This window comes from Trichosurus vulpecula, chromosome 2 (genome assembly GCF_011100635.1).
Source record: "Trichosurus vulpecula isolate mTriVul1 chromosome 2, mTriVul1.pri, whole genome shotgun sequence".
NCBI classification, from domain to species: Eukaryota; Metazoa; Chordata; class Mammalia; order Diprotodontia; family Phalangeridae; genus Trichosurus; species Trichosurus vulpecula.
The window spans coordinates 52,835,851-52,858,848 of NC_050574.1; the positions used below are offsets into that span (position 1 = coordinate 52,835,851).

Below are 22,998 nucleotides of genomic sequence, written 5' to 3' on the forward strand. Positions count from 1 at the left end.
CCAAGCAGGCTCAGAAAACATAACAAAATAGGGAGGAACCTTAGAACAGGGAATCTCAAAGCTGGAAGGGATTTTAAGAATCTGGTCCAACCCTCTCATTTTACAATAGAGGAAACATTCAGAGAAAGCAATTGACTTATCTAAGACCATACAGCTGAAGGTACAGTTTAAGTCTAGAGCTCAGGCTTCCTGGCTCATTCTACTACATCACTAATATTGGTTCAACAAACATATATTTAAATCCTAGGTACTGGGAATGAGGGGCCAGCTAGGGGACACCATAGCACATAGAGCACCAGGCCTGGAGTCAGGAAGACTCATCTTCTTGAGTTCAAATCTGGCCTCACAAACTTAGTAGGTATGTGATCCTGGGTGAGTCACTTCACCCTGTTTGCCTCAGTTTCCTCATCTGTAAAATGAGCTTGAGAAGGAAATGGCCAACCACTCTAGTATGTTTGCCAAGAAAACCCCAAATGGGGTCATGAAGAGTCCGACACAACTGGGAAGGAATGGATGAATGAATGATAAAGCATTTAATAAGTACTTACTATGTGGCAGGAACTGTGCTATGCATTGAGAATTAAAATACAAGCAAGCAAGACAGTTGGGGAAATGAAACAAAGATAAAACCAAAATGAAATAATATCTACTCTCAAGCAGCTTACCTTCTACCTGGGGGATACAACAGCACCTCTCAGTGTCCTAGGCAACGAAGATTGTACAAGGCAGAGCAGTTGCTGAGCTGCTTTGGCAGAGGAGGGAGGAAATGCCTTCCAGACCTGGGGAGAACAGCCTAGATAAAAGCATGGAGTCAGGAAGCAGAACCTCCTTTTCAGAAAACAGGCAGCAGGTTGTCTTGATCAACATAGAGACCAGGAGAAGAAGAATAATGTGAGTATCGTATTGGCCTCAGAGAGGCCCCACATTCTGAGAAGCTTCTGCAAAGCTGAGAGTTCTGGTTCCTGCTCAGCCATTGATTGACCTTGGATGAAACCAAAGATCTCTCTGGGCTTTCCTTCCTTGTCTCTAAAACAGGGATGGTGATTTCTGTCCCACCTCCCAGGTCTGTCAGGAGCATCTCCGACGACATGGTGCTTTGAACTCATCTTGGGAAGGAACTCAATTAGCCTTAGGAGCAAGGTGATGAGGAAGATGAAACAGAAATGTCCTGACCTATTTTCCTGGTTTCCTCTTCCAGGGTTTTGGGAGAATGGCTCCTGATATTCACTGAACTGCCCCAGGCTGTTGTTTTACTCCAAAGGGAGAACTTAATGTCTCTGGCACAGTCTGAAAAAGTCCCCTTGGCTGTTGTAGAAGCAGCTGAGTGCAAGCATGGGGTATTTTATGGAGCATAAGCTAGAACTGTTCGGCCTGCTGGCCCCATTGCCTGCCAGTTGGTCACACGGGACCATTGCTGCTGATTCAGAATTGGCGATTAGAGGATTGACAGCTGGAAGAGATCTTCAAGGTCACCCCATCTACCATCTTCACTTTGCAGAGAGGGAAACTGAGCTCCAGAGTGAGGGAGCAAGTAAAAGGAGTAAGAAGCAGAGCAAAGATCCAAACTCGGTTCTTCATTGTGTGGTCCAATGGAAAGAACAAGAACTCTGGAGCCAAGGGCACTTCATGCCTGTGGGACCTTAGGCAGATCACTTGGCTTTCCTGGGCTTCTGTTCTCTGACCTGGAATTGTGCTTGTCCTTTGTTCTCGAAGAGGACCATGACATCAGAGAAATGATGACATGACTTGCAGTCAACTTTGATTTGAGTGAGGGAGGGCTATGCAAGGTCACCAGCCTCACTTTCTCCTCCAGAGCCATTTGGATCTGGTGGCCTGATATTCACCAGGATGACTGGAGATGGCTCAGGATGCAACCTGGGATGTAAAGGAATTGGACCAGATAGTTGACCCCTGAGATCTCTTCCAGATCTCCAGCGATGGTCCAAATTCAGGGCTCCAGGGCTAAAGTTCTCCCATGTACAAGGAAGGATTTGCTCAACAAATTCATAAAGTTAAACTAAACAAGGTTAGTGATGGACATGGAGGAAGTTAACCAGCTTCTGGGAGCAAACTGTTTAGAAGCATTTGAGAAGTTATTATTTGTAATCATATGATACCCAGTGTGTGCCTGGGGTAAGATCATCCTGTCCTGACTTGGAGCCTTGGAGTCTGGTGTCTGATATATATAGCATCCCTTAGGCTACAAGTGTCAGAGAAAGGAGGGATTCTTCCTGGGCTGATCCTTTTAGAGCAACCTTAGAAAGGCTGAGACCTCAAAATTGTCAAGAATAGCATCTCGTATCTTTTGAAAGCTGAAAGGGACCTTTAGACTATCAAATTCGTACAGAATCACAGAATATCAGAGCTGGAACGTACCTTAGAACAGAAGAGCAGAACTGGAAGGGAGCTTAGAATATAGAGTGTTAGCCCTGAAAGCATAGAACATTGAGTATCAGAACTGAGAAGGGCCTTAGAACACAGAGTGTTAAAGCTGGTAGGGCCCTTAGAACACAGGATGTCAGAGCTGGCAGGGGCCGTAGAGCACAGGATGTCAGAGCTTGGAAGGCTCTTAGAACATAGAATGATAGAGCTTGGAGGGACCCTAGAACTTAGATGATAAACAGTGAAAAGGACCTTAAGAACATAGAATTTCAGAACTGAAAGAGACTTAGAAGTTAGAATGTTGTAAATGAGAATGGAAGCACCAAATACAGACAGTAGAACAAAATATGTTCTAGCTGGAAGAGACCTTAAGACATAGAACTGGAAGGAACTTTTGAATACAGAATCTTAGGCCCAGAACTCTGAGGCCAAACTTATCTTCTTTTTTGGGGAGGGGAGGGAGGAGGGAAAGGCAGGGCATTTGGGGTTAAATGACTTGCCAAAGGCCGTATCTTCTTTATTTTAATGCCAAGAAGGTAATATAACTTGCTCAATAAGCTAGTTAATGGTGGAGCTGGGCCTAGATCCCAGTCATTGCTAGCCTCATGACCTCCTAGTATTCAGTATTCTAGTACCTTCTCTTATCCTTTTCAATCTTCCTATGCACACTACTCAAAGTACCTAATGCCCTCCTGTGTCCTTGGCCTCCTAGGCCTTGATATTCGCAATGCCCCATACCCAGCCCCCCTCACATCCATGATCCCATAGCCAGAATGGACTGACCCCTCACTGCCCCCCGAGCACCTCACACCCTTCCCTGTCACACCTTTCCCTGTCACACCCTTCCCTGTGCTCACCTTGCTCACTATTTGTGGGATGGCCTCCCTCCATCTTTGTACTCGTCCATTGCTCTAGAAAGAGCTGAAAGGGACCTGGGAGGTGAGCAAATGGAGGCCCCTTCATTTGGTAAGGACCTTCACCCTAGGCCTCCCATAGGGTTTTGTTGTGCTGCTCTCCAATGCACCTGTCATTAATATTCTTTGCTAGTCGTCTGTGTTTGTGACTCAATTCTGTAATGCACCTGAAGTTCTGTGACAACAGAGACCCTGCCTTTCATGATCTTCGGAACTTCCCCTTTGTTTAGCAGAATTCTGTTCTTAATATTTTAATCAATGCTTAACGAATGAATGTACCTGCCCCTCCTCCCATTAAAACCTTTTTTCAGCTGGTGTTTGCCACAGAGGAGCTTTTGAATGCAACTGGAGTTAGTGTCTTAACCCCTACAAGGAACAAAACTCTAATGGTGGGGGTTTCATGCCTCGGGGACAGGCCATTCAAGAAGATATTTTCCGATTGGGGAGCTTTCTAGAGCCTCTTAAATTATATCTCATGCTGACAACTGCCTTCTCCCCCTGAGGCCATGGTCCCCAGTTGCCCAGCCAGTCCAATGGCAGCGACCTCCATAGGCCTCCAGAGAGTGCATTGAGGGATCCTGATCTAGCCCCACACCCACGGGGGTCAAGGAAGGGTGGGGTTCTCCTCCCCAAACAAGAGCTCAGTTCTGTTGTTATATGGCTTATTTACACACACTCACTTTACATGCATTGTCTGTCTTCTTATTTTCTTCAAAGGGAAAGCAGCTGCGGCTGACACCCTCTGTCCCTGGAGGAGCACCCCAAGAGACAGGTGGCCTCTATGGCACCAGGGGCTGGAGGCTGGTCAAGGCTGGCTGGGCTGTAGAGGGTGGGGCTAGCCATAAGAAATATTTGAGCCCTTACCCAAGCAAGTCAACAGGAGACAGGAAGTGGTTATTGCTGGTTAGAGAGGGAACAAGGACATTTGTTGTAACTTCTTTTTTTTTTTTAAATTAATTAATGAATTTAGTTTTAGTTTGCAACATTCACTTCCACAAGATTGAGTTACAAATTTTCTCCCCATCTCTCCCCTCCTCCCACCCCAAGATGGCATGCATTCTGATTACCCCTTCTCCCAATCTGCCCTCCCTTCTATCTCCTTCCTTTCTGTTTTCCTGTAGGGCAAGATAGATTTCTATATACCATTGCCTATATATCTTATTTCCCAGTTGCACGTAAAAACAATTTTTAACATTCATTTTTAAAACTTTGAGTTCCACATTCTCTCCCTTCCTCCCTCCCCACCCACCCTCATTGAGAAGGCAAGCAATTCTGTATAGGTTATGCATGTATAGTCATGCAAAACACTTCCATAACAGTCATGTTGTGAAAGGCTAACTATTTCCCTCCATCCTATCCTACCTCCTATCTATTCTATTCTCTCCTTTGACCCTGTCCCTCCTCAAAACTATTTGCTTCTGATTACCCCCTCCTCCCATTTGACCTCCCTTCTATTATCACCCTCCCTCTTATCCCCTTCCCTCCTACTTTCCTGAAGAGTAAGATAGACTTCCATAACCAATTGAGTGTATATGTTATTCCCTCCTTAAGCCAAATCCAATGAGAGTAAGGCTCACTCATTCCCTCTCACCTCCCCATTCTTCTCCTCCACTGTAAAAGCTTTTTCTTACCTCTTTTATGTGAGATAATTTACCCCATTCTACCTCTCCTTGACTCGTGACTTTCAGGTAGTCCAATAATTTTAAAATTCTCTCTCCTGGATTTATTTTTCAGGTCAGTGGTTTTTCCAATGAGATATTTCATATTGTATTCTATTTTTCATTCTTTCGTTTTTGTTTTATAATTTCTTAATTTCTCATAGAGTCATTAGCTTCCATTTGCTCCATTCAAATTTTTAAGGAATTATTTTCTTCAGTGAGCTTTTGGACGTCCTTTTCCATTTGGCCAATTCTGCTTTTTAAGGCATTTTTCTCCTCGTTGGTTTTTTGGATATCTTTTGCCATTTGAGTTAGTCTATTTTTTACTGTGTTATTTTCTTCAGCATTTTTATGTCTCTTTTAGCAAGCTGTTGACTCATTTTTCATGATTTTCTTGCATCACTCTTATTTCTCTTTCCAATTTTTCCTTTACTTCTCTTACTTGAAATTCAAAATCCTTTTTGAGCTCTTCCATGGCCTGCAACCAATTTGTAATTTTCTTGGAGGCTTTGGATGTAGGAGCTTTGACTTTGTTGCCTTCTTCTGATTGTATGTTTTCATCTTCTTTGTCACCAAAGTAAGATTTTATAGTCTGATTTCTTGTACAGTTTGCCCAGACAATTACTTGACTTTTTAGCTCTTTGTTAAGGTAGGTCTCTGCTTCCAGTGTGGAGGGGATTTTGTGCAGCTGTTTTCACAGATATTTCTAGGGACCTGTAAATCTTCAGTTCTTCCAAGGTGGTATGGTCAAAGGAGAGGTTTTTACTTCTCTCCTGGTCTGTGCTCTGGTCTGTGAGTGACCTCATACACTCTTTTCTGCCTTGGAACTATGCGGAGGATTCCCTGTTCACCAAAGCCACAAACTCTGCCACACTAGTGCTCCTCCTCACCCCAGAACTGGCACCCAAGACTGTGGCACCCAGATCCTAGCATGGGCAAAGCAATAGAATCCTGCCTCAGTGCCACCAAAGAGATCCCTGCACTCCCACTCAGATCAGCTGCTGAATTCCCCCATCTTTGGGCCTGGAGCTGTGGAAGCAGGTGCTGCTACTGCCACCACTGCTGCCCTGGGGCTGGGGCTGGAGGGGACCTTGCTCCTCTCTCACCCAGGTCCAACAGAGTTTCCCCACTGACTTTCTAAGTTGTCTTGGGCATTTGTGGGTTGAGAAGTCTGGAAACTGCCACAGCTGCCAGTGATTCAGTTCCCTGAAGCATGCTCTGGTCTTGTCTGTGCCAGTGTGGCCCATGCTGAATTGTGCTCTGCTCCCAGCCTGGTGCCGTAGACACTTCCTGTTGACCTTCCAGGTTGTCTTGGGCTGGAAGTTTGTTTCCCTCTGTCATTTTGTGGGTTCTGTAACTCTAGAATTTGTTTAGAGTCATTTTTTAGAGTTATTGGGGGGCGGGGTTTGGGGGAGAGCTCAAGCAAGTCCCTGCTTTAACTGAGACATCTTGGCTCCACCCCCTGCTGTAATTTCTAAACACTTTCACAAAAGGATCTCATCTGACCGTTGCAACGGCTTGATAAGGATAGCAGAGAAGGGAGGAGTGTGTCCATTTTATAGGTGGAAGTGAGGCCCAGAGAAGTTTACCTAAGGTCACACAGCCTTGAGACTAGACCCCAAGGCTTAGATTGCTCTTCACTATCATACCATACAACAAGCACACATCCAACCCAGTCTTTACATTCCTTCTTTCTTTCCCTCCAAGTCTCAGGATAGGCACAAGGTTCCAAATATGCCAGACTTTACAGAGAATCATTTGGTTTTAGAACTGGGAAGGCTCTTGGAACATAGAATGTCAGAGCTGGGTGGGCCCTTAAAAGACCATCTTGTTCAAACCCAACATTTTACAGAAGACAAAAGTCAAACTGAGAGAAGAGCAGTGATTCGCTCAAAGGAGCACAGCTAGCCGGGTCTTGTGACTACAAGTCTAGCACACTTTCTAGGTCCTGACTGGTGTGAATAATAAATCCCCTCTATTGGTTGCATTATTTGGATCTGCACTGCATATTTCCATTGGCCTGGAACCAATTATCATATTTTATATAATTATAACTTCAAATAGTGTTGACTTTGAATACAAGGAACTATTTCAGGGGACTCATATTTTTTACATATGCCATATGTATTGCCTCTCTTGGTCTCTATGAAAGAGATTCCTGAGTGGTGTGCTTAGGTACCCTAAGGTACTCTGTGTTTTGGCTTGCTATGTAATCTTAATAAGAAGTGGACCTCAGAGATCATTTAGTTGACTCCACTCATTTTACAGATGGCAAAACTGAGGCCCAGAGAGGTTTAGTATCTTGCCTGAGGTCATGTAGTGAACTAGTGGCAGAATAAGGACTCAGACCTAGCTGGGTGAATTTCCTGCACCTAAAACCTGTGCCTTTCCATTTGGTTAGAGCAATTAAAGACTAAAAGTTGGGGAAGGATGGGGGTGTTGGAAGGGGCTAGCTGGGTAATGAAGGAGTCACGCAGACAACCATGAACCGATATAAGGACCAATATAGTCCAAAATAGGACCAATATAAGCCAGAAAATCCAAAACAATTGCCCGAATTTACTGATGATATTGGGTGAGGAGCAGTCTTTTCCAGATCACGTATAAAAAGCACATTGATTGGGGCAGCTAGGTGGTGCAGTGGATAGAGCACTGACCCTAGAGTCAGGAGGACCCGAGTTCAAATTCAGCCTCAGTACATACTGGCTGTTACCCTTGTCAAGTCACTTCACCCTGGTTGCAAACCCTGCCCCCCCCCAAAAAATGCATCCTTAGTTTCATATGATCGTTAAATTTATACATTGACTCAAAGCTGAATAAAGGGAAGGGAGCAAGCATTTATTAAGCACCTACTGTGGAGAAAGCACTGTCCTAAATCCTTTGACAATTTTATCTCATTTGATCCCATGAGGTAGGTGTTTCTATTATTCCCATTTTACAGATGAGGAAACTGAGGCAAACAGCCTTGCCATGGGTCACGCAGCTAATAAGTATCTGAGAGAGATTTGAACTCAGGTTTTCCTGACTCTAGGCTCAATGCTCTATGGACCATACCACCAACCCGTCTAAATGAGGCCTTGGAGACCATCTATGTAGTGTAGTGAGTCTAATCTCACTCCCCTTCCTCCCCTCCCAGCAATTTTACGGAGGAGACAACCGAGAGAAGGAAGCGAGCTGCTGAAGCTCAAACAGTGAGTTTGTGGCAGGTCTTGGGACCCGTGGTCTAGCACTCTTCCTTCTATACACATTCTCTTTTCCTCCATGTACCTTTCTTCCCAAGGCATTACCAATAGTGAGCATCCCAAATGACTGGAAAGTCCAACACATGAATTGCCCCAGAGCCTTCTAAACCCCATGATTTCAGTGCTAGGAACAGAGGAAAAAATGCTGGAAACATACATACATATTGAATATATTTTATATAAATATACATATTTCCATATATAAAATTATATACATTATATATATAATTTTTAAAGGGTAGTGAGGTGAAGAACATTTTTAAAAAAGGAAATACCAAATTCTGAGCATTCAGAGAAAATTGGTTTGTTCATTTGTTTCTTGAGTTAGGCATATCCCTGAGTTCTCCCATCAACAATGCCCCAAAGGGGCACCCACAGGCCAGAGCGTTTGCCTAGCACAGTGGTGACTCCCCACGGGACATGATTCCCCAAATATCAACTGATAGGTAAAGGATGGCAGTCATTAAGGCATAGGGAACTCCAGCTTTATGGACCTGGTCCAGGTACAGTACAATCAACTGCTTTTTTGAAGGCCCCAGGCTACCATTCTATTTTTCTAAGCCTGAGTTTTCCAAGAAGACTCAATTGTGTTCCAGCAGGCAATCATAGAGGTGGGAAGGCCCTTAGGATACAGAATGTCAGAGCTGGGAGGGCCCTTAGAACACAGAACGTCAGAACTGGGAGGGCCTTAGAAGACAGGATGTCAGAACTGGGAGGGCCCTTAGAACACAGGGTGTCAGAGCTGGGAGGGCCTTAGAACACAGGATGGCAGGGCTGGGAGGGCCCTTAGAACACAGAATGTCAGAACTGGGAGGGCCTTAGAACACAGAATGTCAGAGCTGGGAGGGCCCTTAGAACACAGAATGTCAGAACTGGGAGGGCCTTAGAAGACAGGATGTCAGAGCTAGGAGGGAACCTTAGGACACAGGATATCAGAGCTGGGAGGGTCCTTATGATTCCTCTGGTCCAAGTCCCTCATTTTTACAGAAACAGAGTTATCTTGGGAACAGGCAGGAGACTCATTTAGCTCCAATAGATGCTTTTCATTTCTTCCCAAGAGGGAATCAATGGTCAAATGCCCAAAATCTTATTTTCTCCATCTCCACATTCCTTTGGCTAGGTCCCCAGAGACCCCACGCAACATTAAAGGACCTAAAGATGCCCATTAAATTTGTCTGAGAGCCTCCCAGTGTGTCCTGATCCTTTGAGAGGTGTTCTGACTTGGAGATGATGACAGGGAAAAAACGTGCCTCAATCTTTCTGGATGGCCCCATTATCTAACATGCCCAGCAGGCCAACTGTGCTGATGGTCTAATAAAAATGTTTTGACCATGTAAGTTTGTTTTGGGTTTTTTTTTTTTGGTGGGAGGGTATTTACTAAAAAAAAAAAAACAAAACAAAACTGTAGCAAAGGTCTCTTCTTGAATAAATAGAGACACATAAGATACTTTTGATCATCTATCTACTCAGAGAAATCAATACACTTATGAAAAAGTCATCAACCAACAAGTTTGTGAAACAGAGAGGGGTCTAAGGCTGGAACAACCTTCATCTGACCCTGGCCTTCACCCAAGACACGACACAGTAAACGAAAACTTTCCCAGACAAACAGTGGTTGGAAAGGGGTGGAGGTTGGCAGTGAAGACAGTTGTATTTATGGCTCTTCTTATCTTTATGACAAAGCTTAAATCCAAATGCCCGGAAGCACATGAATCAATTCTTCCCTGGATGGGAATCACAGAATCGTAGATTCATAGGATGTCAGAACTACAAGGAATCCTAGAATACAGAACTCTAGAACTCTTAGAATATAAAGTGTAAGAGCTAGGAGGGACCTTAGAACACAGAATGTCAGAGCTGGGAGGGGACCTTAGAACACAGGATATCAGAGCTGGGAAGGGTCTTAGAACATGGAGCATCAGAGGTAGTAGCCTTAAAACACAAAACGTTATAGTTGGAAGGGGCCTTAGAATAAGGAACATTAGAACAAAGTTTGTTGCAATTGGTTGATGACCAACATTTCTTTTTACAGAGATAGAGAAACCCACCTCATAATTGTTGTTTCAGTTCAAGATAAAATGTAAACATAGCAACACCCCCAGGCTCCTCTCCCTCTTCATCTATTGGCTGCCATCTCCACCCTTATCTAAAACTAGACTTAGGACAGGAGGCCTCCCATATTAGTAAACAAAGGCTAGGGCTATAGGGTCCACCTCACCTTCCAAACACACACCCATGGAACCAGACACCCTTCCAAAGTTTGAATCCAGAGAGAAACCAACAGCTAGTCCATTGCATCAGAGAGGATCCCTACCGCTTCCTGTCCCTTGTGAAATACAGAAGTCTCTGGCTGGAAGGAGTCAGAAATCTCTGGCTGGAAGGAGTCTTCTCCTCTTGTGAGTCTTTCCACTGGCCCTTTCTCTATGCTAGGGAAAATGTTCCATCAAGGGACCTGTCAGGCGATGGAAGCCACGTGGCTGTGTTTCCTCTGTCCAGGCAGGAGGGTTTTGGTGGGGCTACAGCAGCCTCTGCTGCCTGGTAGACAGCAGAATATAGAGGAGAGCAGCAGGGCCAGGCACATGATGAAGATCAGGACCCACCGGATCATGCCAGGGTAGACGAAAGGGAGGATAAGGAAGATGAGAAGCACCAGCAGCCCCAAGAGGACCCCCAGTCTGCGGGCAGCCACCCGATTGGCACTGGCAGAGTCCTCACTGTCCTCATCCATCATGCTGGCTACCCGTCCTCCTGTGGGCTGAGCCAGCTGCTGGGGAGAGAGCTGTACCTCAGGACCGAGCACCACCAGCCTCCCCATGACCTCAGCCTGGTTCCGAAGGTTGCAGATCAGCCCCCCTGGGACCGACGTAGCCATGCGGCACAGCGGGCAGATGATCATCCATGAGTCCTCTCGGATGGTCAGAAGGAGCTTCAGGCACACAACACAGAAGGTGTGCTGGCAGGTTAGCACTTTGGGCAGCCGGTCGAAGCTGTATCGGTGGCAGCACACCAGGCACTCCAAGTCTCTGTCAGCAGAATTGGGGGATCCCAGAGCCTCCATTTCAGCAGTGAATTCTCCCAGGGACTCAGCCTGCGGCATTGCTGCCTGCTCTGGGGCATGGGCACAGACTACCGGGGATGCTGCCAAGTCTGGTAAACCTGTTCCTGCTCCCTCAGAAAGTCTGCCCTGGGTCTCCTCCATTCTCAACGAGGCACTGACTGCAACTTGGTTTTGTGGGACTTGGATAAAGTGGGGCAGGGTTTTTATCTGCTGCCTTTCCCTCATCACGTGCCCAAGCCTTTGGTGATAACTGCCTTTTGGTCCCATCCCCTGTTATGCTGTTACTGGTACCAGCTCTTGGTTGTTGTTGTGTTTTTTTAAAATTCATCATTAATCAGTAACCCAGAGGCCAGGAGACTTTGTCATGCTCAGTAGGGCCGAGGGCCCTATCTGACTGTGAATCAGATCTCACGAGCGGGGGGCCAGTCCTCCTTCCGGGGGTGTCGGGGCGGGGGGGAATCCTGGAGGATCTGGGTGCTGGCTTCTTGAGTCCTAAGGTCATCAGGTTGGGCATCTGATAGGAGATGGGAGCTCGTAGAGGTCATTGTTACTACAGTTTTGACCAACAGAGCTAGGGACTGGCTCCCTTTCTGACTCTCAGTTTTCTCTTATGTGAAATGAGAGGATTAGGCCCAATGACCCCTACGATTCCTCTTAATTCCACATCCCTTGTCCTCTCAGAGTATTCTGAAGAGGAGGATAATGGTAGATATTATTTACGTAGCATTTTTAATGCTTGCAAAATTCTTTACATATTTTATTTCATTTGAACCTCACAACAACTCTGAGGCAGATACTACAGAAATTGTTATGCCCATTTTCCAAATGAGGAAATTGAAGCTAAGAGAGAGGATATAAAGCCTGTGTATATCTGAGGGAGGGGGCAGCTAAGTGTCCACATAGTGGATAGAACTCCTGGTATCAGGAGCACTCCTCTTCCTGAGTTCAAATCCTGCCTCAGACACGTGTTAGCTGTGTGACCCTGGGCAAGTCACTTTACCCTGTTTGCCTCAGTTTCCTCATCTGTAAAATGAGCTGGAGAAGGAAATGACAAACCACTCCAGTATCTCTGCCAAGAAAATCCCAAACGGGATCACAAAGAGTTGCATACAACTGAAAAAACTGAACAAAATTTGAAGGGGGAATTTGAAACCAGAGCTTCTTGATAATAATGGCATCTATTTCCCTGGGCTGTTGTAAGGATAAAATGAGATATTATTTGTAAAATATTGTGTAAAATTTCAAGCACTATATAAATGATGGCTGTTTTTCCCTCACTATTTTATTTTTTCTATTACATATAAGGATAATTTTAGCATTCATTTTTTTATATAAAAGTTTGGGTTCTGAATTTTTCCCTCCCCTATTCCCTCCCTAAGCCGGTAAGCAATTTGATATGTAATATATGTGCCATCATGTAAATGATAGCAATTATTATCTCAACCCCACCCCCAATTGCTTCTTTCTAACTCCTGTATTACTGTGGAGGGTGTCAACATCTTTCCAGTCACTTAGGGTTCATTCTAGACTCCTCACTCTTACCACCACCCCCCATATCTGATTTATTGGCAAGTCATGTAGATATTATCTTTGTAACGTCTCTTATTGTGACCTTTTCTGCCCTGACTCTGCTGTATCTGTCACCATCCTGGAGACGAGTTCTCATCACCTCCTAACTGGACCATTGCAATAGCTGCTGAGAAGGGATGAGGAGGGGTCTGCCTGCCTCAAGTGTCTCCCCACCCCAATCTCTAGTCTACTCAGACGTCAAAATGATCTTCCTAAAGCACAAATTTCACTCCACCACTCCTTCATTTAATAAACTCCAAGGGCTCCCTATCATCTCCAGGATCAGATAAAAAATCCTCGGCTTGGAATTAAGAAGCCTTCATAACCTGACTCCTTCCTACCTTTCTAGTCTTCTTATGCCTTACACGATCCCAGGTATTCTTGGATCCAATGACACTGATCTTCTTTCTGTTCCATGAACAAGACATTCTATCTCTCTGTTCCAGGAATTTTCTCTGGCGGTGCTCGGAATACTCTCTCTCCTCATCTCTACCTCCTGGCTCCCCCGATTCTTTCAAGTCCCAACTAAAATCCCATCTTCTACAGGGAGCCTTTCCCAATCCCCCTTAATTCTAGTGTCTCCCCCTGTTGATTATTTCTAATTTGTCCTGTATATAGCTGGTTTGCACGTAGTGGTTTGCACATTGCCTCCCTCATTAGACTATAAGCTCCTTGAGGGCAAGGATGGTTTTTTTTAACCTTTCTTTGCATCTTCAGCAGGTAGCCAGTGCTTTTCACGTGGTAGGTGCTTAATAAGTGCTTATAGATTGACTAACTGCCTGGAGGTCCAGTACTCTATGTACACCAGAAAACAGCTAGTCTCGCAAGGAATAGACGAAAAGTCAGAAGGGACTTCTTGGTGGAGGTTTGTATCCATGTGGCAAAGACACTTCCTAATTAACACCCACTTACTTCCCCCAGCACCCATAGGCAGAGAGGTCACCCCAACTACATGGGCAGGCCTACCAGAATCAAAACTGAAAAAGTTAAAAATTGACCACGACACAATGTTTCCATAGGGAGTCACCAGCCACCTTGATAAAACACCAGCCCAGCCATCACAGAGATAGGACCCAATCGGCCTCAGGGTGTAGGGAAAACAGCATTGGGATCTGGAGTCCAAGCACCAGAATCCTGGGTGTGTGATCTGGGGCTAGCTCCCTTCACTTTGGAGAGCCTCAATTCCCCACTCTACAACATGAGGACGATGTACTCACACTTCCTAGGATCCTCCTCTGAAGTTGTACTCTCCCTTGTTTGGGTCTTATTACCAGGACTTGGGAGTGGAGCTGGAGGTATGATGGAAGGGGGTAGGGTAGGGTGGGTGGGAGGGAGGGACCAAAGGGAGAAGATCTAGATTCATTGATGCACTGAAGCTTGCATTTTTCCTTAGTGCTGAAAGGACCATGACATCAGGGAGATGATGACATGACTTGCAACTGACTTTGATTTGTGCAAGGTCACCAGTCTCACTTTCTCTGCCGGAGTCATCTGGGTCCAGTGGCCTGATATTCACCAGGATGACTGGAGATGGCCCAGGATGCAATGGGAGACCCTGGCCCTTTCAGGCTAAGGCCTTTTCAGGTTCTCACGTCAGAGGGCTTCCGTGAAGAGAGTGCTGTGTGAACCTTAAAATGCTATACAATGAGAGTTTCACTGTAGCTGGAACCTCATAGTTGAATTCTAAACTCACTTTCCCATCATGAAACATGGTCATGAGTGCTTTGTGACACAGCGGATAGAGCGCTGAATCTAAAGTCAGAGAGATTCTTTTTCTTGAGTTCAAATCCAGCCTCAGACACTTCCTAGCAGTGTGACCCTGGACAAGTCACTTAAGCCTGTTTGCCTCAGTTTCCTCATTTGTAAAATGAGCTGGAGAAGGAAATGGCAAACTACTCCAGGATTTTTGCCAAATGGGGTCATGGAGAGTTGATCACAACTAAGAAAAGAGTGAGGAAGGCTTTTGTGAACTAGCTTGGAATGGAATCAGATTGGCCCATTTTTTAATTTGGGCAAATATGTCCTAAATCCAAAAAAAAAAAGTGATTTTAGAAGCAGAACTTCAGGACCACGCTGCCTTTCAGTTGGGGAAAGTTGGTATCTCTAACCTGCCTGCCTGGTAAATGTGTAACTTCTGCTCTTGATCCCTCAGTTCAGGTTTCTGAGCCCCTGGCCTGTGACAATTTGCTCAAGATTAGCTGAAGCCAAAAAATGGTGAAGTACTTGTCTGTTCTCCCCACTGAAAGTCCAGTGTTCTCTGTACTCTGTTCCCCTTTCTCTCTTTTAAGGGATCAGAGGGTTTAGAAAGGGTGGGGGTGACATGTTGCATACAGCACCAGGCCTGGAATAAGGAAAACTCACGTTTATGAGTTCAAATCCAGCCTCAGACACGTCCTAGCTGTGTGACCCTGGGCAAATCACTTCACCCTGTTTGCCTCAGTTTACTTCTCTGTAAAATGAACTAGAGAAGGAAATAGTAAACCGTCCCAGTATTTTTGCCAAGAAAACACCAAAATGGGGTCACAGAGAGTCAGACATGACTAACCAACAAGAGGGGCTTAGAACTAGAAGAGATCCCAGAGGATGTCTGGTCCAGCCTCTGCATTTCACATATTTGAAAATGGAGCCCTAAGGATCAGAACCCAGGTCTTCTGATTCTTGCTTAGTCTAGTACTCTTTCCAGAACTGCCAATGAGACATGAGGGATTCATTCAACAGGCAGCTAGGTGGCACAGAACCTGGAGGCAGGAAGACTTGAGTTCAAATCTAGCCTTAGACAACTGTGACGTCATGATTGCATGTTGACAACGCTTCCTAGCTGTGTGACCCTGGGCAAGTCACTTGACTTCTTTTCGCCTCCATTCCCTAAAATGTATGGGGTTGATAAAAAAATACACCTGCCTCCCAAGGTTGTTGTGAGTCTCAAATGAGTCTCAAAAGCACATAGCATGGTCCCTGGCACATAGTAAGTTCTATATCAATATTATTATTATTCAGCAAATGTTGATTAAGAAGCAGGGTAGAGAGGGGAAATTGCCAGAGTGATCTTCCTAAAGTACAAATTTGACCATGTCCCTTATTCAATAATACGTGGCTCCCTATCACCTCCAGGGTTAAATAGAAAATCCTCTGTTTGGCATTAAGAAGCCTTCATAACCTGATTCCCTCCTATTCTTCCAGTCTTCTCACACATTATACAACACAAACCATGTTGGGAACACAGAGGGCATAGGTTATGGCACTTACTATTATCTGGGTGACCTTAGGGAAATCACTTCCTCTCTTTGGTCTCAGTTTTCTCATCTGGAAAATGGGGGGCAGGGAGAGAAGGAAGTGCTAAATGATCTTTAAGGTCCCCTCTGAAACTAATAGTCAACAAGTCAAATCAACAAGCATTTATTCAGTACCTACTGTGTGCTGGACATTATGCCAAGTGCCAGAAATACAAAGAAAAAGTAAAAGACTGTCCCTGCCCTCAAGGAGTTCGGGCTCTAATGGGGGAGGCAACGTGTGCGCGCTTGTGTGTGTGTGTGTGTGTGACAAACTGAAGGGAAGACACTAGCTAGCATTAAGGCAGATCGGGAGAGATGGTAGGATTTTGTCTGGGCCTAGATGGAAGCCAAGTAAGCCAGTAGGCAGAGATGAGGAGATGGATGTCCAGGCATGGGGGACAGCCAGGGAAAATGCATGGAGGTTAGAGACAGAGCGTCTTCTGTGACCAATACGGAGGAGACCAGAGTCACTGGTTTGCAGAGTATGGGGGGGGCGGGGCAAAAGGGAAGTAAAGTAAGCAGTCTGTTACACACACAGTGGGGGATGATTGCAGCTGTGCAATGCACACTTAGTTCTGTGTTCTCCTCCCCATCCTACCCTCCCAAATGCTTGCCTAGGATAGTGATGGATGATTGGAAAAGGGGAACTAAAGGAAGGTAGGGAGAGGGAGAGGAAGAGAGGAGGAGAAGAGCTTGTGAGAGAGGGAGGATGGGAGGTGTTGCGGGGATAGAGTGGGGTGGAGGAGGTAAGTGGTTAGAGAAGACAGAGCTACAGTCAGCATGATAATGTGACAGAATCTGAGAGAATTGAGAATATAGGATGTAATCTGAACTCCCAGTCAAGCCTGGGGCATTTTGCACATCACTGCTTATGGAAAAGGAGACCTTTTTTTTTTGGAGGGTTAAGTGACTTGCCCAGGGTCACACAGCTAATAAGTGTCTGAAGCCAAATTTGAACTCAGATCCTCCTGACTCCAGGGACAATGCGCTATCCACTGCCCCACCTAGCTGCCCCAAAAGGATACTCATAATTGGAAGAGGGAGTGTTGAACCCCTCTATAAGGGTAGGAGTTTGTTCCAGATGTTCTATAAGGACAAACAGTTACAGTTTTCCTGGCTGGCACCAGGTATGAGAAAGAGAGAGAGAGAGAGAGAGAGAGAGAGAGAGAGAGAGAGAGAGAGAGAGAGCTGATTGCCTCTATGTTGTGCAGTTGCTAGAGGGCTAGATCTGAGTTCAAATCCTTCCTTAAGCACTAGCTATGTGAGCTGGGCAGGTTAATCTCTCTCTGCCTCAGTTTCCACATCTGTAAAATGAGGAGAATAATAGTGCCTCCCCCCCAGGATTGTTGTGAGGTTATAAAATGAGAAAATATTCGTAAAATACTTTGGGAATCTTAAAGTACTGTATAAATGCTGGCTCTTATTAATTCTTATCTAAGACTTCAGAAGCTGCAGACACAGAAGATAAGCATGCAAACCCAGGTCTTTCCATTCTAAATCCAACTGTCTTTCCACGATACCACCGCATGTCTCTGAGTCTGTTTCCTCATTTATAGCCTGTGGATAATAACACTCCACTCCCACTGGTGGCTGTGAAGAAAGCTCTTTGCAAATCTTAAAATGCTGGAGAAATGTGAGAGATGATGACTTCTGCCTTTGTTTCTCTGAGCCAAGAAGAAGCCAGGGTGAAGCCAGTGTGCATTCATGAGGAATTTACAAGAAAAGGAGGTGACTCAACATATGCCGTGAGCCAGATTCAAGATGAAAGCAAGGAATATGTGGGCAAAGTCTGGGCGACCAACGGACTAGACGGAAAAGACTGAATCAGAGTCCAGTAATGGTGGCTGACCCGATAGGGTTTTATTAGATTGTTGATGGCGACAAGCAGAAGGAAATGTGGCTGGAAGAGAGAAAGGGGGGAAAAAACAAGGTTGAAAATGAACTTCTGTCCACAATGCTTTGCTCGCAGTCCTGGGAGGGGGGGAAGGGAAGGAATGTTGGCCCTATTTTCAGATGGATTATTGCTGTTGTTTCTGTGGCTCAGCCTTCATTTTCAGAGGATCAATGATATCATGGGGTGATGTCTCGACTCATGGGTGCGTTGGATTTAAGTGAGGCAGAGTTGAACAAAGTCATTAGCCTCATTCTCTCTTTCAAGGACATCGAAGTTCAGTGGCAGGACAAAAATCAGGTAACTGGTGGTGGCCCAGGATGTAGTGACCTTGGTATCTTTGGTGTCTGATCAAGCTTTAAGTGCTCAGCCTCCCCATGGCTGTTGGAAAAAATTGTTCTCATCTGCCTATTCCACCGGGAGAGGTCTTCACACAGTTGGGGTAGACATCCCCCTAACTCATGATGGACTTGAGGTGTGTCAATTACCCTCAACCTGGTGTAGCCTGTCTGCTGGGATGTGGCCTCTGCCTACATTGCAGCTTCTTTGAGCCACAGGTGAGAGATGGACAGGTGAAGGTGGACACCAAAGTGGATGAGCAGCCCTGGAGAGGGCTCGGTAGCCCTCGCATCAGAAGGGTATATGGGGGTGCTGAGGGAGGACTAGCACCTCCGATGGGAACACATGGTTAATCCAAGGCTCAAGAAGACTGTCATGCAGTGTTGGGATTCAAACACAAGTCTATTGATCTCAAGGCTAGAGTCCTTTCTACTCTATGATAGGGTTTCACCACAAGATGATACCCAGGGATGGGATGGTCTCTGCTGAGCCATTCTCTTTGTAGCTATCCATCTATCGATTTCTCTGTCTGTCTCCTTTTTTGCCTCCCTTTCCTTCTCCATCCCTCCCTCTCCTCTTTTTCTTTTTCTGCTTCCTTCTCTAACCTTCTCCTCTTTCTCCCTCTTTTCCCACTCTCTCCTCCTTTACTCTCTCCCCTTTTCCTTTTCTTCTGGTCTCTTTCACCTCCCTCTACCTATGGGTCTGTCTCCGACAACCTGTCTCCTATTTCTTCCTTCCCTCTCTTCTCTGCTTCTGTCTCTGTCTCCCCCACCCCAATCCATTGCAGTCTCTCCCAAGAACAGTTGATTTATGCCCCACTCTCTCTCCATTCCCTTTTCTTCCCTGTCCATGCCCCACTTCCATCCACCCCAATCTTTCTTTTCTCTGTCCCTGCCTTCCTTCCCTCTCTCTCTTCCCATCCCCACTCTGCGACCTGCACGTGACTAAGGACACACGTTTGGGAAGTAGCTGGCAGACCAGGGACCAGGAAACAATTTCTCTTGGTGCAAAGCTCACATCGCCCTGTGGGAATCAAACCCACAGCATTGGAAGCACCACCCTCCAGCTGACCAGATTAACAGGATGACCATAAATGAAATCCTCTGCAGATAATATCTTTCGCTAATTCAGCCCAAGCTTCCTTCAGCTGCCAGGAGCCTCCCATAATAATCAGAACCAGCTTTTCAATCACCTCAAACTTCCTCAATGTCAGGCAGTCACGTAGAAATAGGCACTGTCTTTTCTTTTTTAAAAACACTAACTCCTTACGTGAGTAGCAGTCTTTTGTAAGGGCATCAAGCTCCTTTAAAAAATTTTTGCTATCCTTTGGGAGGGTTAAGCTGCTCAGTCATTTATATTTTATTGTCTGTCTGTCTGTCTAATTCTGTCTGACTCTCTGTCTGCCTATCTTCCATCAGTGTGGTGAGGTAAAGGAACATTGGATGGGAGGTCAGGAGACCTGAGTTTGAATCCTGGTTCTGCTACTTCCTACCTGTGTTACCTTGTTCTGGTTAATTCACCATCTGGGCCTCAGTTTTCTCATCTGGAGACTGAGAATTGGACTAGATAATCCAACAATTAAACAACTATTTATGCATTAAGCCCCCATGCTGTGGAAGGCACTTGACACTGGGGTCACACACAAAAGCTAAAGGAATCTTTGTTTTCAAACAGTTTTATTCTCCTGGGGATCACACAGGTAAACAGATGCATGAAAATGACTAGAAGAGGTGGGGAACAACGAGATACAACAGGAAAGGTTTTAGCTGCGTCTGGCACCTGTTGAGCCTTGAAGAGTGCTAAAGATTCTAAGAAGCTGCTAGGCAGCTCCATAGTGCATAGAGTGCTGGGCATGCAGTCAGGAGGACCTGAGTTCAAATTCGATCTCAAACACTAACTGTGTGACCCTGGGCAAGTCACTTAACCCTGTTTGCATCAGTTTCCTCATCTGTAAAATGAGCTGGAGGAGGAAATGGCAAACCACTCTCAGTATCTTTGCCAAGAAAACCCCAAATGGGGTCACAAAGAGTCGGTCATGACAGAACAGTATGTTCCAGAACCTATGAAAGGTGTTTAATTGACAATTGTTTATTTCCCATTTCTATCTGGACTATTTATTAATTCAACAGCAATTTATTAAGTATTTACCATGCATCATAGGCCTGGAGTGTAAGTGGAGGTTGTCTTAAGCATTCCCACCGAGGCTTTTTGAAACTATTCGCCAAGAACCCAATGCCATGCAAATTCTTCCTTTCTTCTTTTTCTCAATTACTCTAACAGGGGAGTGGTGTTCAGGAGAACCAGCACCTCTGCTGTGAGGCTTTGCCCAGTCCTTTTCAGGGCCGCTCAGCCACCTTTGGTGTTTACCTGTCACTCAACTTTCAGCTGTGGCTCCAAGAAACTGTAGCAGGCAGAGATGCCACACCCCAATAAAACTTCTAAACTAGGCTGAGGGTAACTGACAGGTTTGAGGTATGTGAAGCATGTGAAGACTTCTCTTGGTAGAATGGGAGGATGTTTGTTCCAATGGCCATGAAGGTGGCTGAAGCAGGTTCACCTCGAGCTTGGTCAGGCATTGAAGACACCAAGGTCATCCACTGCATCCTGCGCCATCTTCAGTTCTCCGGACTTTTTTCTTGCCACTGGACTTTGATGACTCTGGGAGAGAGAGTCTGCTCTGGGTCTAGATCCAATCCACCTATGAGGAAAATGAAGGACAAATAACTCTAAAAGGAATGGATTAGGGCAGTTCCCTGTCCAATTGAAGACTTCTTCACCCCATGTGTTAAGATTATAGGCTGTTGATCAGTCAACAAACATGTATTAAGCCCCTACTATGTGCCTTGCACTGTGCTAAGTACTGGGGAGATAAAGAAAGGGAAAAGACAATCCCTGCTCTCCAAGAACTCAAAGTCTGATGGTGAAGACAACACACAAACAATTATGTATAGACACGATAAGTTGGAGATAATGAAGACAGTGAAGTCAGCAGCACTAGTTTAACCAAATTGAAGAAGTTCTCCCAATCAAAATGATGAGATTACAAGGTGTTGGCCATTTTTTAAAAATAATACTTAATTTCCCTCAATTACATGCAAAGACATTTTTAATATTTGGGTTTTTTTTTTAAAGTTTTGAGTTCCAAACTCTATCCTTCCCTCCCTCCCATCTCCCCTCCCTGAGATAGTAAACAATCTGATATAGGTTATACACGTGCAATCATGTAAAACATTTCCACATTGGTCATTTTGTACAAGAAAACTTGAACAAAAACAAAAAAAGAAAGTGAAAAATAGTGTGCTTTAGTCTGTATTCAAAGGACCTCAGTTCTTTCTCTGGAGGTGGATAGCATTTTTCATCATAAGTCCTTTGGGGCTGTCTTGGATCATTGTATTGCTGAGAACAGCTAAGCCATTCACAGTGGTTCATCATACAATATGGCTGTTACTGTATACAACGTTCTCCTGGTTCTGCTTGCTTTACTTTGCATCAGTTCACGTGAGTATTTCCAGGTTTTTCTGAAATCGTTGTTACTTCTTATAGCACAATAATATTCTATTACAATCATTTTCCACAACTTGTTCAACCATTCTGCCATTAATGGGCATCTCCTCAATTTCTAATTCTTAGTCACCACAAAAAGAGCTGCTGTAAATACTTTTGTACAAATCGGTTCTTTTCCTTTTGGGGGGCTCTCTTTGTGATACAGATCTAGTAGTGCTATTGCTGGGTCAAAGGGTATGCACAATTTTATAGCCCTTTGGGCATAGTTCCAAAAATGCTCTCCAGAATGGTTGGATTAGTTCACAACTCCACTAACAATGCATTAGGGTCCCTGTTTTCCCACATCTCTAACCTTTATCATTTTCCTTTCCTGTTACATTAGCCAGTCTGATGGGTGTTGTTGTAATTTGCATTTCTCTAATCCATTGTGAACTAGCACATTTTTTCACATAACTATAGATAGCTTTGATTTCTTCATCTGAAAACTTTGGCCACTGTTTGAAGACAACTATGGGATGCAAGAAACTCCTAGGGAGTATCTGATTGAAGATCAGCAGTTTTTCCTTGCAGCCTCTAAAAGAAAAACGTTCCTCCACTGTGGCTCTCAGCTTCTGAGGACTTATCATTCAGACATTCTGACTTTTCCTGATCCCATTTGGGGTTTTCTTGGCAGAGATATTGGAGTGGTTCACCATTTCCTTCTCCAGCTCATTTTACAGATAAGGAAACTGAGGCAAACAGGGTTAAGTGACTTGCCTAGGGTCAAGAGTCTGAGGCCAGATCTGCACTCAGGCAGATGAGTTTTGCTTCAGGCCTCTGCTGTATCCGCTGCTCCACCTACCCGCCCCAGCCTTCTTCCTTTGCTCTTTCTAAGAGAGAAAAGAGGAGGAGAATTTCTCTCCTGCCCCCTTGTCCCTTCCCCCTCCAGTAGAGGCAGCAATGGCAATTGATGGTAGAAGCGCATGGTGGTGGGAACATGGACTTACATTTGCCCTGAGTACAGACCTCAAGAATACTGTTCCCAAATCCCAACTTCCAGTCTAGAAAAAAGAAAATTTTAAATCCACTGGGGAGCATGAATCCGCTCTTTGAGAAGGAAGATTTCCTGAGCAGCACCGACCTTTGAGAGCTGTCTTGTGGGTAATTCTAAGCTCTAGAGTTGCTGAGGG

At 45.1% G+C, this 22,998-nt stretch overlaps 1 protein-coding gene across 1 annotated transcript; it reads right to left on the minus strand.

Moving 5' to 3' along the window:
* Positions 1–9,110: 9,110 nt before the first annotated feature.
* Positions 9,111–11,456, minus strand: RNF186 (ring finger protein 186). The gene has a single exon (XM_036746964.1). It carries the CDS (start codon positions 11,393–11,395, stop codon positions 10,652–10,654), a length of 744 nt encoding a protein of 247 aa, XP_036602859.1. The 5' UTR covers positions 11,396–11,456; the 3' UTR covers positions 9,111–10,651.
* Positions 11,457–22,998: the final 11,542 nt, after the last annotated feature.

What these genes read in the sequence shown, in the direction of transcription:
- RNF186 (XM_036746964.1), bottom strand. Translation starts at nt 11,395, where the DNA reads ATGGAGGAGACCCAGGGCAGACTTTCTGAGGGAGCAGGAACAGGTTTA.